This window comes from Bos mutus, unplaced genomic scaffold, assembly GCF_027580195.1.
Source record: "Bos mutus isolate GX-2022 unplaced genomic scaffold, NWIPB_WYAK_1.1 CTG236, whole genome shotgun sequence".
NCBI classification, from domain to species: Eukaryota; Metazoa; Chordata; class Mammalia; order Artiodactyla; family Bovidae; genus Bos; species Bos mutus.
Window position 1 is genome coordinate 102,465 of NW_027219744.1, and position 13,348 is coordinate 115,812.

Below are 13,348 nucleotides of genomic sequence, written 5' to 3' on the forward strand. Positions count from 1 at the left end.
ATTTGATAAAATCCAGAACGTACAGACATCTCATCTAGACCTCTTGCTTTCAGTCACAAATGTCACATTCAATCCAACTCATTAAATCTAACAAATATAGGCCCCTTGGTCAATGAGTGTTTAGTAGATATTAAAGTCTGAAGAAAAATTGCATTCTGCATTCTATATTACATTCCTCACATCCATCACTAACAAAGCCTGAAGTTCAAATCCTGATACTGGATTTTTGTTTCCCTTTATTGTTGCTCTCTGAATGGCATATGCAATTTTCAAGCTACTGTCTTTGTAGGATTCTTCTTTTCAAAAAAAAATCATTGTCAATGGCTTAAGGAAAACCCTGCCATAATCAAAGCAGTCATAGTCATTGGATGACGAAAAATAGGGAGGAATAATTTGAAGTGCAGCAATCTTTTTCTGGGGGCTGAGTTTCTTTAGCCATCTGCAAACTGAAAGGAACTAACTAGGTGGTAGAATTCTGCCATTGTTCACTGGGTGGTTTGTGTATGCCAAGCTGAGATTTTTCAGAGTCTTTCAAAACTGCCTGATAACAAATAGAAAGAAGAGTTTGATGACAGCTGATGCCTCTGAGTAGTGGAGATTATACTGTTGTTTTCCTTTGTGCTGTTCCTATTTCCCTCCCTCTCTATTAATGATCAATTGAAACATTAATATTCTGGGATAGATTTTTATAATGAGATGGAAAAATCAGCAAAAATGTAAGAATGGTTTTTCTAAAACTAAACTGGGATTTTGAAAAACTGATAATCCACTTAAACATTGATGGAGATGTTTTTATTTTGATCTGAGTTGCTTGCTCTATAAGGAAAGACTGGTATATGGTAGCACATAATTATAAAACTTGAAGCTGTCTCCCAGTATCAGTGGATACCTAAAGATGTGCTTTTAAATGAAGAGAACTTTAGTAAAGTCACAAAGCCTTGTTTCAGTTCATTGATGAATGATTTTATAATATTATAAAATCATATATATATATCAAATGTCATAGAGGGAAATATTAAAATACTAAAATCCTTTTGAAGAGGGTTTGCTAAAATATATGCGGAGGCACAGATTTCAGAAATGGTTCTATTTAATATCTTTATTAATTAGCTAGTACATGACTAAAACAATATATTAACGACAGGCGTGAGTTTTGTTCCACTGAAAGAAGACACTAATGAATACTAAAATTACCCAGGAGATGCATTAATATAGCTCTAAATATGTTACTCATATGCTGGTTTTTTTTTTTTTTTTTGTCAGCTATCTTGAACCCCTACCTTGTTTCTCTTTTGTTTGAAATCCTTTGAAATGCAGCATTTAAGAAAGTAACTTGATCAAATCAATGCATTTCTAATTACCTGGCTAGCCTAAGTCCAGATCACAAGATAAAGACTGGGTTTGTGTTATAGCTTTGCCTGGGAAACTACTTTCATTTTTAAATTTATTGGAACTGTAAAGAGGAAAGTGGATATGCGCTTTCAGCCATACTCTACACTTCTACAGGCATCTCTGGGTCATGGCTCTGAAACCCTGTCTCTACTCTCTGCCTTTGCCTTTCCCAGATCTACAATGTGTGTCTTCTGCAGGAACTTGGCCTGCTGCAGTTTCTGAACTGGTCATTCTAAGAATAGCAGAGAGGATACCAGTAACTTCAACCCTAACATCTGGAGAAGTCCAGAATCAGGTCTTTTGAAGGACACAGTACACTGTACCACTTGGATGAATCACAGGCATTCATGTAACATCCTTATTGCCACATTCCACTTCCACTTCCACTATGCAAAACTGGTTCCTAACATGGAATTTCTCTCTTGTGGTTTCCACACATTCCTGTTATCCACTGAGCCTGAGCGCCTACCCTGGATTCACACCTTTTTTGATTAGGTCCCCTACAACTGGGCTGACTCAAGCATATTATCCCCCTTAGAGCTTTGGGTTCTTACAAAATATACATCTACTCTCCTTTGAGTAGCCATAATACAGTATCATTCTTTGGTGAATTTGGGATGACCTATAGTTAACATGGGCTTCCCAGGTGGTTCAGTGGGCTGCTTGCCAGTGCAAGAGACAAAGGTTTGATTCCTGGGTCAGGAAGATCCCCTGGAGAAGGAAATGGAAACCCACTCCAGTATTCTTGCCTGGGAAATCCCATGGACAGAGCCTGGTGGGCTATAATCCATGGGGTTGCGAAGAGTCGGACCCAACTGAACAACTGAGCATAGTTAACATATGACCCTTAGAGTATGTCTCTCAGTGATCAAATATGTCAAGCAAGTTTTGGATGTGGTTTGAAATTCTGGAAAATATAGAGTTAATATTTCAAGTCACTTATTAAGCTCCTTGTGTCTTAGATATCATCTTTATTGGCACTAAAACAGCTATTTTGCTTTGAAAATGTCCCTGGCCTATATTTCTTGCCCCATCCAAGGGCCACTACATTGTCACTGAAAATAGCAGAAAAACATAAGCTGAAGATCTGCCAGGAACACTGCAGACAGAACCTCCAAAATGTTCAGTGCCAAAGTCCTGAGAATCAGTGTGAAAAAAAAAAAATGGCAGGAGGACATGTTTTGATAGTCAAATATGTTAAGAAAACTCATCACGCTGTTATCCTTCTTGGAGTTTCTCAGTACGTATTGGCATATTGAGTGATTTGGGAAGTCTTGCAGTGAAAACAAAACTAGAACTTAACCTTGTTTAAATGATTTGCCTGTTTTATGAATAGCACCTAATACTATTTCACAGGCCCTGTTTTTGAAAATACTGATGTCCGTACCACTCAAGCACTGTTTAGGGGGTACATTTGATTTCCTGTAACAATGTCTCAGCAAGACAGGCTGGTACAGTATGATGTTCCACCCGTCATTGCTGTCATTCCCTCCCTAATAGGTCCCTGGTATATCTTCAAACCTGCTTTTCACCATGTACCATGATTTCTCCAAATACCTCCCATATCAACTGAGAATAATATAGCTCCAGAAGGGAGGAACTTCAGAGGCCTGCTCCATCCCTGCTGTGAGACCTGGGAGGCCCAGACAGAGTTTCAAGCTAAGGACCCTCACTTCCCCAACAGGTCGATTTGCCAGACATCCTGTTAATGAAAAACCAGGTCCTATATTTCTTTGTCCCGTGTTATTTTCTCCTCAGACAACTCAAGGAAGTGAGATCTGAAGGGGATGACCCTGTTAGGCAAAGAGAGGAATTCCATACTCTGTCAGGAGTCAGGGTGAGCAACCAGCATGAGCAGTGAAGGGACTGCTGCTGCTGCTGCTGCTGCTGCTAAGTTGCTTCAGTCGTGTCCAACTCTGTGCAACTCCATAGATGGCAGCCCACCAGGCTCTACCGTCCCTGGGATTCTCCAGGCAAGAACACTGGAGAGGGTTGCCATTTTCTTCTCCAATGCATGAAAGTGAAAAGTGAAAGTGAAGTCACTCAGTCATGTCCGACTCTTCACAACCCCATGGACTGCAGCCTACCAGGCTCCTCCATCCATGGGATTTTCCAGGCAAAAGTATTGGAGTGGGGTGCCATTGCCTACCCCCAAAGAGAGGGTGTTCCCCCAGAGTCAAGGCCTTGGGAGGACCCAGATGGAGGTGACCATATCAGGTGCCTCCCTCACTTCCTTTTTGGAGTTTCAGAAAGATAAAACCCTTGGTCTGAAGAGAGATGGCCTCAGGTCAGTACAGTGAGTATCCCAGTAACTGCTAGGAGTCACAGGGAGGACCCCAAGTGAGGACTGAGGGGACCACCCACTTAATACAGGTTCACTTAACAGAGCCCAATTCTGCCCACCCTGAAAGTAAAAGAAAGAGTTAGTCACTCACTCGTGTCCAATTTTTTGTGCCCACATGGACTGTAGCCCATCAGGCTCCTCTGTCCATGGAATTCTCCAGGCAAGAATACTGGAGTGGGCTGCCATTCCCTTCTCCAGGGCATCTTCCCAACCCAGGGATTAAACCCGGGTCTCCTTCATTGCAGACAGATTCTTTACTATCTGAGCCATCAGGAAGCCCACTCTGAGCCCTGAGAAGTCTCCAGTTGGGTTGGCTGGTGGAGCTCTGAAATGCCTTCTCAGTTTCTTCAAGTGCTTATGGGACAAACAGGCCAGGAGACCCATGAGGCCCTAGAACACTACACTTAGAAAAAGTCTGGTGGAGTTGGCCTTCATCAGAGCACGCAAAGTTGAGTTTACCAGCTGGCACCACTTCCACCTTCCCCCTCTTCCTTAGCCTGTGAGGTCCCATTGCCATGCCTCCTACCCACACTCTTGCTTACTGGTACCAACAAGAGCCATCATGCCTCCGTATGAGAACCAATGGCAGCACATATGAACAGTGCTTTCAGGACCACAAGGAGACCCAAAGATTCAGCATCAGGAGTGTTCATAGGCACCTCATCAAGCATATCAGCTGAGGATTCCAGTGGTCAAGCAGAGCAACAAAGTCAGAGAACCATGCAGTCAGAGAACCACGCAGCTTTGCCAGACACTAAGAAGTTACCCAAACACACTTTAGATTAGAAAGTGGTTTTGTTGGTGATTTTACTGGGGTTCAGTTATCAAATGAAAGAGCCCCCCACAAATTTAGACATGGTGAATGTCAGAAAAAATGATAAGGAGCACTTCACTTTCTGGGATCCCTAGGAGAGTCTCTGAGCATATGGAGCTGGTCTTTGGGGTGGATGTGAAGGGAGTGGGCAACTCCTGTGTCCTTCTCAAAAAACTGGACCTCACCTAAGATATGAGGCTGAGTTATGTAAAGGGCAGGCATGCATAAGATCAACCCCCTGGTGACTGTTCTGCACCTAATATTCAAGTGTATCACAGTGGGAGGATGGGACGTGTCCTGTGCTCTTGTCCCAGAGCAGGTGAACACAGTATGCCAATTAGATGTTTCATTCACATCGTTTCCATGGAGTTTCTGAGAAATAAGTGTGATTCTCCTTCGAGGCAGGATGGTAAGAAGCCACTGGGCACCTTTGCACTGGGTGAGGAGGGTCAGAGACCTCAATATCAGACTGGCATTTAAATTAGTTATTGTGTATAATATGCCATTGTACAGGAGACAGGGATTAAGACCATCCCCATGGAAAAGAAATGCAAAAAAGCAAAATGGCTGTCTGGGGAGGCCTTACAAATAGCTGTGAAAAAGAAGAGAAGCGAAAAGCAAAGGAGAAAAGGAAAGATAAAAGCATCTGAATGCAGAGTTCCAAAGAATAGCAAGAAGAGATAAGAAAGCCTTCCTCAGCGATCAATGCAAAGAAATAGAGGAAAACATCAGAATGGGAAAGACTAGAGATCTCTTCAAGAAAATTAGAAGGGGACATTTCATGCAAAGATGGGCTCGATAAAGGACAGAAAAGGTATGGACCTAACAGAAGCAGAAAATATCAAGAAGAGATGGCAAGAATACACAAAAGAACTGTAGAAAAAAGATCTTCATGTCCCAGATAATCACCATGGTGTGATCACTGACGTAGAGCCAGACATCCTGGAATGTGAAGTCAAACGGGCCTTAGAAAGCATCACTATGAACAAAGCTAGTGGAGGTGATGGAATTCCAGTTGAGCTATTTCAAATCCTGAAAGATGATGCTGTGAAAGTGCTGCACTCAATATGCCAGCAAATTTGGAAAACTGAGCAGTGGCCACAGGACTGGAAAAGGTCAGTTTTCATTCCGATCCCAAAGAAAGGCAATGCCAAAGAATGCTTAAACTACCGCACAATTGCACTCATCACACACACTAGTAAAGTAATGCTCAAAATTCTCCAAGCCAGGCTTCAATAATATGTGAACTGTGAACTTCCTGATGTTCAAGATGGTTTTAGAAAAGGCAGAGGAACTAGAGATCAAATTGCCAACATCCGCTGGATCATGGAACAAGCAAGAGAGTTCCAGAAAAACATCTATTTCTGCTTTATTGACTGTGCCAAAGCCTTTGACTGTGTGGATCACAATAAACTGTGGAAAATTCTGAAAGAGATGGGAATATCAGACCACCTGACCTGCCTCTTGAGAAACCTGTGTGCAGGTCAGGAAGCAACAGTTAGAACTGGACATGGAACAACAGACTGGTTCCAAATAGGAAAAGGAGTACATCAAGGCTATATATTGTCACACTGCTTATTTAATTTATATGCAGGGTACATCATGAGAAATGCTGGGCTGGAAGAAACACAAGCTGAAATCAAGATTGCCGGGAGAAATATCAATAACCTCAGATATGCAGATGACACCACCCTTATGGAAGAAAGTGAAGAGGAACTAAAAAGCCTCTTGATGAAAGTGAAAGAGGAGACTGAAAAAGTTGGCTTAAAGCTCAACATTCAGAAAACGAAGATCATGGCATCCAGTCCCAAAACTTCTTGGGAAATAGACGGGGAAACAGTGTCAGACTTTATTTTTCTGGGCTCCAAAATCACCGCAGATGGTGACTGCAGCCATGAAATTAAAAGACTCTTACTCCTTGGAAGGAAACTTATGTCCAACCTAGACAGCATATTCAAAAGCAGAGACATTACTTTGCCAACAAATGTCCGGCTAGTCAAGGCTATGGTTTTTCCAGTGGTCATGTATGGATGTGAGAGTTGGACTGTGAAGAAGGCTGAGCGCCAAAGAATTGATGCTTTTGAACTGTGGTGTTGGAGAAGACTGTTGAGAGTCCCTTGGACTGCAAGGAGATCCAACCAGTCCATTCTGAAGGAGATCAGCCCTGGGATTTCTTTGGAAGGAATGATGCTAAAGCTGAAACTCCAGTACTTTGGCCACCTCATGTGAAGAGTTGACTCATTGGAAAAGACTATGATGCTGGGAGGGATTAGGGGCAGGAGGAAAAGGGGAGGACAGAGGATGAGATGGCTGGATGGCATCACTGACTTGATGGATGTGAGTCTGAGTGAACTCCGAGAGTTGGTGATGGACAGGGAGGCCTGGGGTCGCAGGCCTCAAGGGGTCGCAGAGTCGGACACGACTGAGCAACTGAACTGAACTGAACTGAACTGATAATTTGCCAAACCCTGTATGTTCTAGGTTTTAGGTGATGATTAAATTATTGAAGACAAGGGTAGATTAGATGGAAGGACTTTTCATAGGGAGGGAAGTTGGTGATCCTTAACACAGATTTTGGAGAAGGCAATGGCACCCCACTCCAGTACTCTTGCCTGGAAAATCCCATGGACGGAGGAGCCTGGTAGGCTGTAGTCTATGGGGTCGCTAAGAGTCGGACACGACTGAGTGACTTCACTTTGACTTTTCACTTTCATGCATTGGAGGAGGAAATGGCAACCCACTCCATTGTTCTTGCCTGGAGAATCCCAAGGACAGAGGAGCCTGGTAGGCTGCAGTCCATGGGGTCGCACAGAGTCGGACATGACTGAAGCGACTTAACAGCAGCAGCAGCAGCAGCAACACAGATTTAGGGAATTTGTGTTGCATCTATCTGGGGATGTGTATCTTATACCCATATTAAATAATTTATCATGTGATAGGGAAATATTACGTAGTGTTTCTTGCTATTCAGCATTTTGAGTGATTGGATTTTATTTATTTTTAAAAACATTCATTTATTATTTATTTATTTGGCTGTGCCAGATCTTACTTGTGGCATGTGGGATCTTCAATCTTCGTTGCACCATGCAGTATCTTTAGTTTTAGCATGCAAACTCTTAGCTGTGGCATGAGGGATCTAGTTCCCTGACCAGGGTTTGAACCCAGGTCCCCTGCATTGGAAGCATGGAGTCTTCATCACTGGACTACCAGGGAAGCCCCTGGATTTTCTTGGTTCTAGGATGCTACATATTTTCTGGCTTCTGCTGGAGTTAAAAAAAAAAAAAAACAGACTGAATTATATCATCAGGGTCCAAATTAATCACAGTAATAAATGCCATGTTGAAGTCTCAACACAGGCCAGTCAATGTGCCAGATACTTAACACATTTTAACTACATCCCACCAGTTCTATAAGACAGAGCTTTTATCAAACTCACTTCACAGATGCAGAGCCTGGTGCTCATGGAGTTGTCATGTGGCTGTTAAGGGACAGATTTGAAACTTGATCCAGGTTGGGATTAGTCAAGGGCCCAGTCAAGAGCCCACATTACCCCAGTTCTTCCAGTCTGAGGCCCACCTTGTGTTTCTTATATTCAGTTTTCTTTTCTTCCTAAAAATGCAACTCAGGCAATTTAAAAAAAATCTGTGCTTATACTACTGGATTGGAATACTTTCCCAGAGCAATGTGAGTACCAAAATAAATGACAGGGATGAATAAAGAAAAGAAAGCTAGTACTCAGTGACAAAATGATCATCTACATATGCAATGTCAACTAACTCAAAAGATCAGAGGCTCAGAAAATCATGCTGGACAGTCCCTTCCCCATAAAATATAAATCTCTCAGAACAGAATTTACATCAGAATCTAAGTCTGGTTGGTGAAGAGAAGGAAAATATGAGTGTATTTTCCCCACATGACAGAATACCACCTGTATGGAATTCCTGCCTTATGCTTCAGCTTCTCCATCTCACATCACTCCTAAGACAGGGACCAAGGTTTGTGGTAAGGACACTGCTCTGTGTTTGCAGGAATGAGGCATTTCTCAGGAAGCCTTTAACCCAAGAGGAAAGAGCCAAGAGGAGGGTCTAACTGTTAGAGGGCGTGGAAGACCAAGACCCCAGAATACAGGGGAGTCACACCTAGACAGTTTTCCATCTGCTATCAGACAGCCCCAGAGACAGCTGGCAGGCTGAGCACACCCTCACGTATTCTTCAGGTTTCTCAGGGACTTAACAGTCTTGGCCTAAGAACAACAGAAAGAGGTATTTAGAAAGAGTGTCAGTCTTTGATAGATATGACTGTGGGGACCCTGAAGAGCTACTGGGGTTCCCGTAGCATGCTGCCCCTGCTGTCATCCCTGGGAGACCCCACGTAGGACCTTACGCAGCTCCCCTCCACTTCCGCTTTGAAAGCCCAGCAGATCGACCGGTAGCCACGGCGACTGTTTGGCGGAGACTTAGTGTCCAGGACTCGTCTGGAACCAAGGTGAGGACCTGAATGGAGCTGAAGGGACTTTCCCAACCCTCCCAGTAATAAAAGTGACCCATCCACATCCCACCCCTGTGATATGGCTCTTATGAGTCCCTCAGAGCTATCGGCTGAATGTGGTCTAGAGTGTCTCAGGCTAAGGCGTTGGTCTGTGGGGGTAGGCCCAGATTCTACCCCGGAGGAGCTCTAGGACCTAGATGAGGGCCCTGAGGGCTGATGAGCAGAGTTCGACACTGCAAGAGGGCCTCACTGAGCGACTCCCCTATACTGGGCTCTAGGAGGCCCCGGGTAAGCTGGCCAACTGTGGTGCCCCCTGGTGTCCACTGGAGGTGGTTTTGGGGAAGTGAGAGCCCTGCTGTAATGGAATAAACCTAGTTCAACAAAGGGACCTAGTCCACAACAGTATTAATGGCTGTGATGCTGAGTGAGGATGGGGGCTCCTCCCATAAGAAATAGAGTCACAGAAAGTGCCAGTCCTATTTTGAGGGCTGGGAGAATCGGGTGTTTTGACATGACACTTCCTGGGACATCTCAGGGAAGTGAGAGACCAGGTCAGTGGGGGCAGCCTCAGGTTGGCAAGGGAGGGTTTCAGGTGTCCTGGTGGATGGTGAGAACCTTGGGGGCTGTGGATGTTCCACACCATGTCATTCGGACCACATCTCCCTGTCATCATCCCTGGGAGACCTCAAGGATAATGTTGGTCCCCACTGCGGGCTAATGGGGAAGTAAGGGTCTTGGTCTGAATGGAGTGGTCAGCAGAGGGAGAAACCTTAGACCCTGTCATGAGTCAAATGTAGAGCTTGGTTGCTTCTGTGTCCTGGCTATTGAAAATAGTTCTGCAGTGAAGACGAGTACAAGTGTCTTTTTCCATCCCCATTTCCTCAGGGTATACGCCCACTAGTGGGTTGTTGGCTCGTGTGGTAGTTTTATTTCTAGTTTTTGTAAGCAGAGTGAATTAAGTCATAAAGAGGAAAGCCAATATCATATATTAATGCATATGTATGGAATCCAGAAAGATGGTACTGATGAACCTATTTGCAGGGCAGCCTGGAGATGCCGACATAGAGAACAGACTGGTGGACCCAGTGGGGGAAGGAGAGGGAGGGGCAGATTGAGAGAGTAACATTGAAAACGTGCACATTACCATATGGAAAATAGATAACCAGTAGGAAGTAGTTTTATGACCAGGGAGCTCAAAGCCAGTGCTCTGATAGCTTAAGAGGGGTGGGATGGGGTGGAGGGAGTTTCAAGATGGAGGAGACATAAGATATACCTATGGCTGATTCATATTGATGTGTGGCAGAAAAACTATTACAATATTGTAAATATATTATCCTTCCATTAAAAATAATTTAGAAGCAAAAAAAAAAAGACATATAGAAGAAAAGACATCAAAAAAAAAAAATATTTTAGGCCTTGAATTGGGATCTTGTGTGGGACCACAGGGACATCAACCTGCCTGCAACAGATTTCATTCTTAGGAGACCGTGTTTGGTAAGATAAGGTCATCTTCACTTCCTCCTTTGGGACACAGAGTGATTGGCTTTTACTATCAAGCAGTCATCACTTCAGGAGAAAGTTGAGCTTCTCTACCAGGAGCCCAGTTGAGGAACCTGAGTGAGGACTCAGTGCATCCATCCCAACCCTTGGATTTCAGCCCAGGAAATCTCAGGGAAGGGCTGTGAGGTTGAGCATCTTCTTTACTGTTTTATACCAAGTCTAGGGGAGGGGAAATGTCTAGTCTGAAGGTGCAGCCACCAGTCAGCAAATGGAGAATGGTGCCCAACGTTTTAAGGAGCCAAGGTAAGGACCTTGAATGATGATCCCAGTGAACTCAGGATAGAAAAGACCCTAATGAGCTCTCAGCACTGGTTATCTATCTCCTGGCAGGGAGGTGGACTGAGGCATCCCTTCACTTACCTCTGGATCATGGGGAGGTCTAAAGTGTCTACATCAGAGTAGCAGAGGGAAGGGTGCCAAGGCTCCACCAGGACTTGACGTGATAATACTGAAGATGAGCTGAGAGGACCCCACTGCTGGCACCTGCTGTCACCTCAGTAAATCCAAAGCAGGGCTGAGAGGATGCAGAGGAAAAGTAAGGCCTCTGTTCTTCCTCTCTGGGATTCTCAGGGACAGGCTGAGCAGGAAAACAGGAGCCTTGTGGGTTCCTAGGCAGTGTCCTCAAGGACACCTGCAGAGGTGGCCTTTGATTAAGCCAAGGTAGAATCTCCCTGTTTTAAGGTGCTCATGTCACCTCATTCTCCATCCTCCAGGTGCCCCAATCTCCTGTCTACTGGCCCAGAATCCTGCCTGTAGTCCCTGACCACAGCCATCATGCCCCGTGGGCAGAAGAGTAAGGTCCGTGCTCGTGAGAAACGTCACCAGGCCCGGTCTGAGATCCAGGTTCTTCATGATCAGGCCACCACATCTCGGGGAGAAGAGACCACCTCCTCCTCCCTTCCTGATTCAGAGAGCGCTCCCTCAAGCTCCTCTGCTGCTGGCGCCCCCAAGGGGCCTCAGGGAGCCCCAGGCACCACCAGTGCTGCTGCAGGTGCTATACCCAAAATATCTGGTGGTGGTGGTGCAGCACGCTCGAGATCTGGTGTAGGTGCCAGGGGCCAAGTTCAGGAACGTGAAAATTCCTCCCAGGCCTCAGCTGCTGCTGCGAGCTCTCACAGAGATCTTCTGACCAAGAAGGCACAGATGTTGGTGCAGCACATGCTGTATAAGTATAAGATGAGGGAGCTCATTAAGAGGTCTGAAATGCTGAAGGCAATCGGTAGAAGGTACATGAAGCAATTCCCAGAGATCCTCAGCAGGGCCTCTGAGCACATGGAGATTGTGTTTGGCCTGGTGCTGAAGGAAGTCAGACCCAACAGTCACTGCTATACCCTGGTGAGCCACCTAGATCTCAGCGCCAGTGAGTCTATGAGAGGTGACTTGGGGCTGCCGAAGAATGGTCTTCTGATGCCTCTGCTGGGTGTCATCTACCTGAATGGCAACCACGCCCCTGAGGAGAAGATCTGGAAGTTCCTGAATATGCTGGGCATCTATGATGGAAGAAGTCACTTCATCTTTGGAGAGCCCAGGAAGCTCATCACAGAAGATCTGGTGCGGGAAGAGTACCTGGAGTACCGCCAGGTGCCCGGCAGCGATCCCCCTCGCTATGAGTTCCTGTGTGGTCCTAAAGCGCTCACAGAAACCAGCAAGACGAAAGTCCTGCAGTTTTTGGCCAAGGTCAAGGATTCAGTCCATGATGCCTTCCTGCCGCAATATGAGGAGGCTTTGAGAGAGGAAGTAGAGAGCACCGGAGCCAGAGCTGCAGCCAGGGCTGGCACTTCTGCCTCAGGCATGGCTGGGCTGCCTCTGGCCAGCTGGCAGCCAGGCAGGCTGCAGCCAGGGCTGGCACTTCTGCCTCAACCAGGCCTGGCACCTCAGCCTGGCCAGGCTTCTGCCTCTTCTGGCCTGGCTCTGCCAGGCCTGGCTGGCCTTCTGCCTCAGCCAGGCCTGGCATTTCTGCTGCCTCAGCCAGTGCTGGCCCTTCTGCTTCAGCCAGTGCGCACCCAGGGCCGCATCCAGCCGCTCATCTCGCCCCTAGTGTGGTCTGAAGCCCGTTGTTCACTTTGTGGTTGGAAAAGCCTGTCAACCTGTGTTCCTGATATGCATCAATAACTTGTTGACTTTATTTCCCCCAATTTTCAGTTGTTAAAATTTTTCAACAGAAAGTTTATTTAGGTTCATGATATAAGTATTTGAATAACATGGGTCACACACACTTTGCTGTTTGTCAAATTTAGGAGTAAGAATTTTGTTTTTTCAAATAAATATTGGAAATCCTCACATCACTTTTGTGATCCAGGATGAGAATAACATCACTTTAGGATAAGAATATCCTTAGAAATATGAAAGACACCACACTAATAGAGGCTCAGAACATTGATACATTGTTAGGGAGATAGCTGAAAATTTCTTCAATTTTTGGTTTGCTTTACTCTCTGTTTAGTCTCCCTTTTTGTAAATGTAAAAGATATATACTTGCCTCTGCTTATGGTTTATGGTTTTCAAGAATGTTTGAGAATATAAATTATAGCAAATGATTTATTCGTGGCTCTTCTTTTACACAAACATTAATTGAGAATCTGCTCTTAAGAAGTCTTCATGCTTGTACTGGTGATGTTTAGTCAAAAAAAGTCCTAGCCTCTGTCCACTCATTATAGTTTCTCAGAGATGCTGTCATTCTATGGAAGAGGCTGAGATACTCTCTACTTCAGGAAGAACAAGAAAGAAGCAGGGTAAAGAGGGGTTGGAGA

The 13,348-nt window shown here is 45.1% G+C and overlaps 1 protein-coding gene across 1 annotated transcript; it reads left to right on the forward strand.

The window, feature by feature from the left end:
* Nucleotides 1–11,372: 11,372 nt before the first annotated feature.
* LOC102277798 (melanoma-associated antigen B2) lies at nucleotides 11,373–12,646 on the forward strand. Its single transcript, XM_070366893.1, has 2 exons — nucleotides 11,373–12,387; nucleotides 12,540–12,646. The coding sequence occupies exons 1-2, from the start codon at nucleotides 11,373–11,375 to the stop codon at nucleotides 12,644–12,646; spliced, it is 1,122 nt and encodes a 373-aa protein (XP_070222994.1).
* The last annotated feature ends 702 nt before the right edge of the window (nucleotides 12,647–13,348 follow it).

Excerpts from the sequence above, each read along its gene's own strand:
- LOC102277798 (XM_070366893.1), top strand. The coding sequence starts at position 11,373 with ATGCCCCGTGGGCAGAAGAGTAAGGTCCGTGCTCGTGAGAAACGTCAC. Across the intron at positions 12,388-12,539 it reads GGCTGGCACTTCTGCCTCAG|CCAGGCCTGGCATTTCTGCT; the intron begins GCATGGCTGGGC and ends CTTCTGCCTCAG.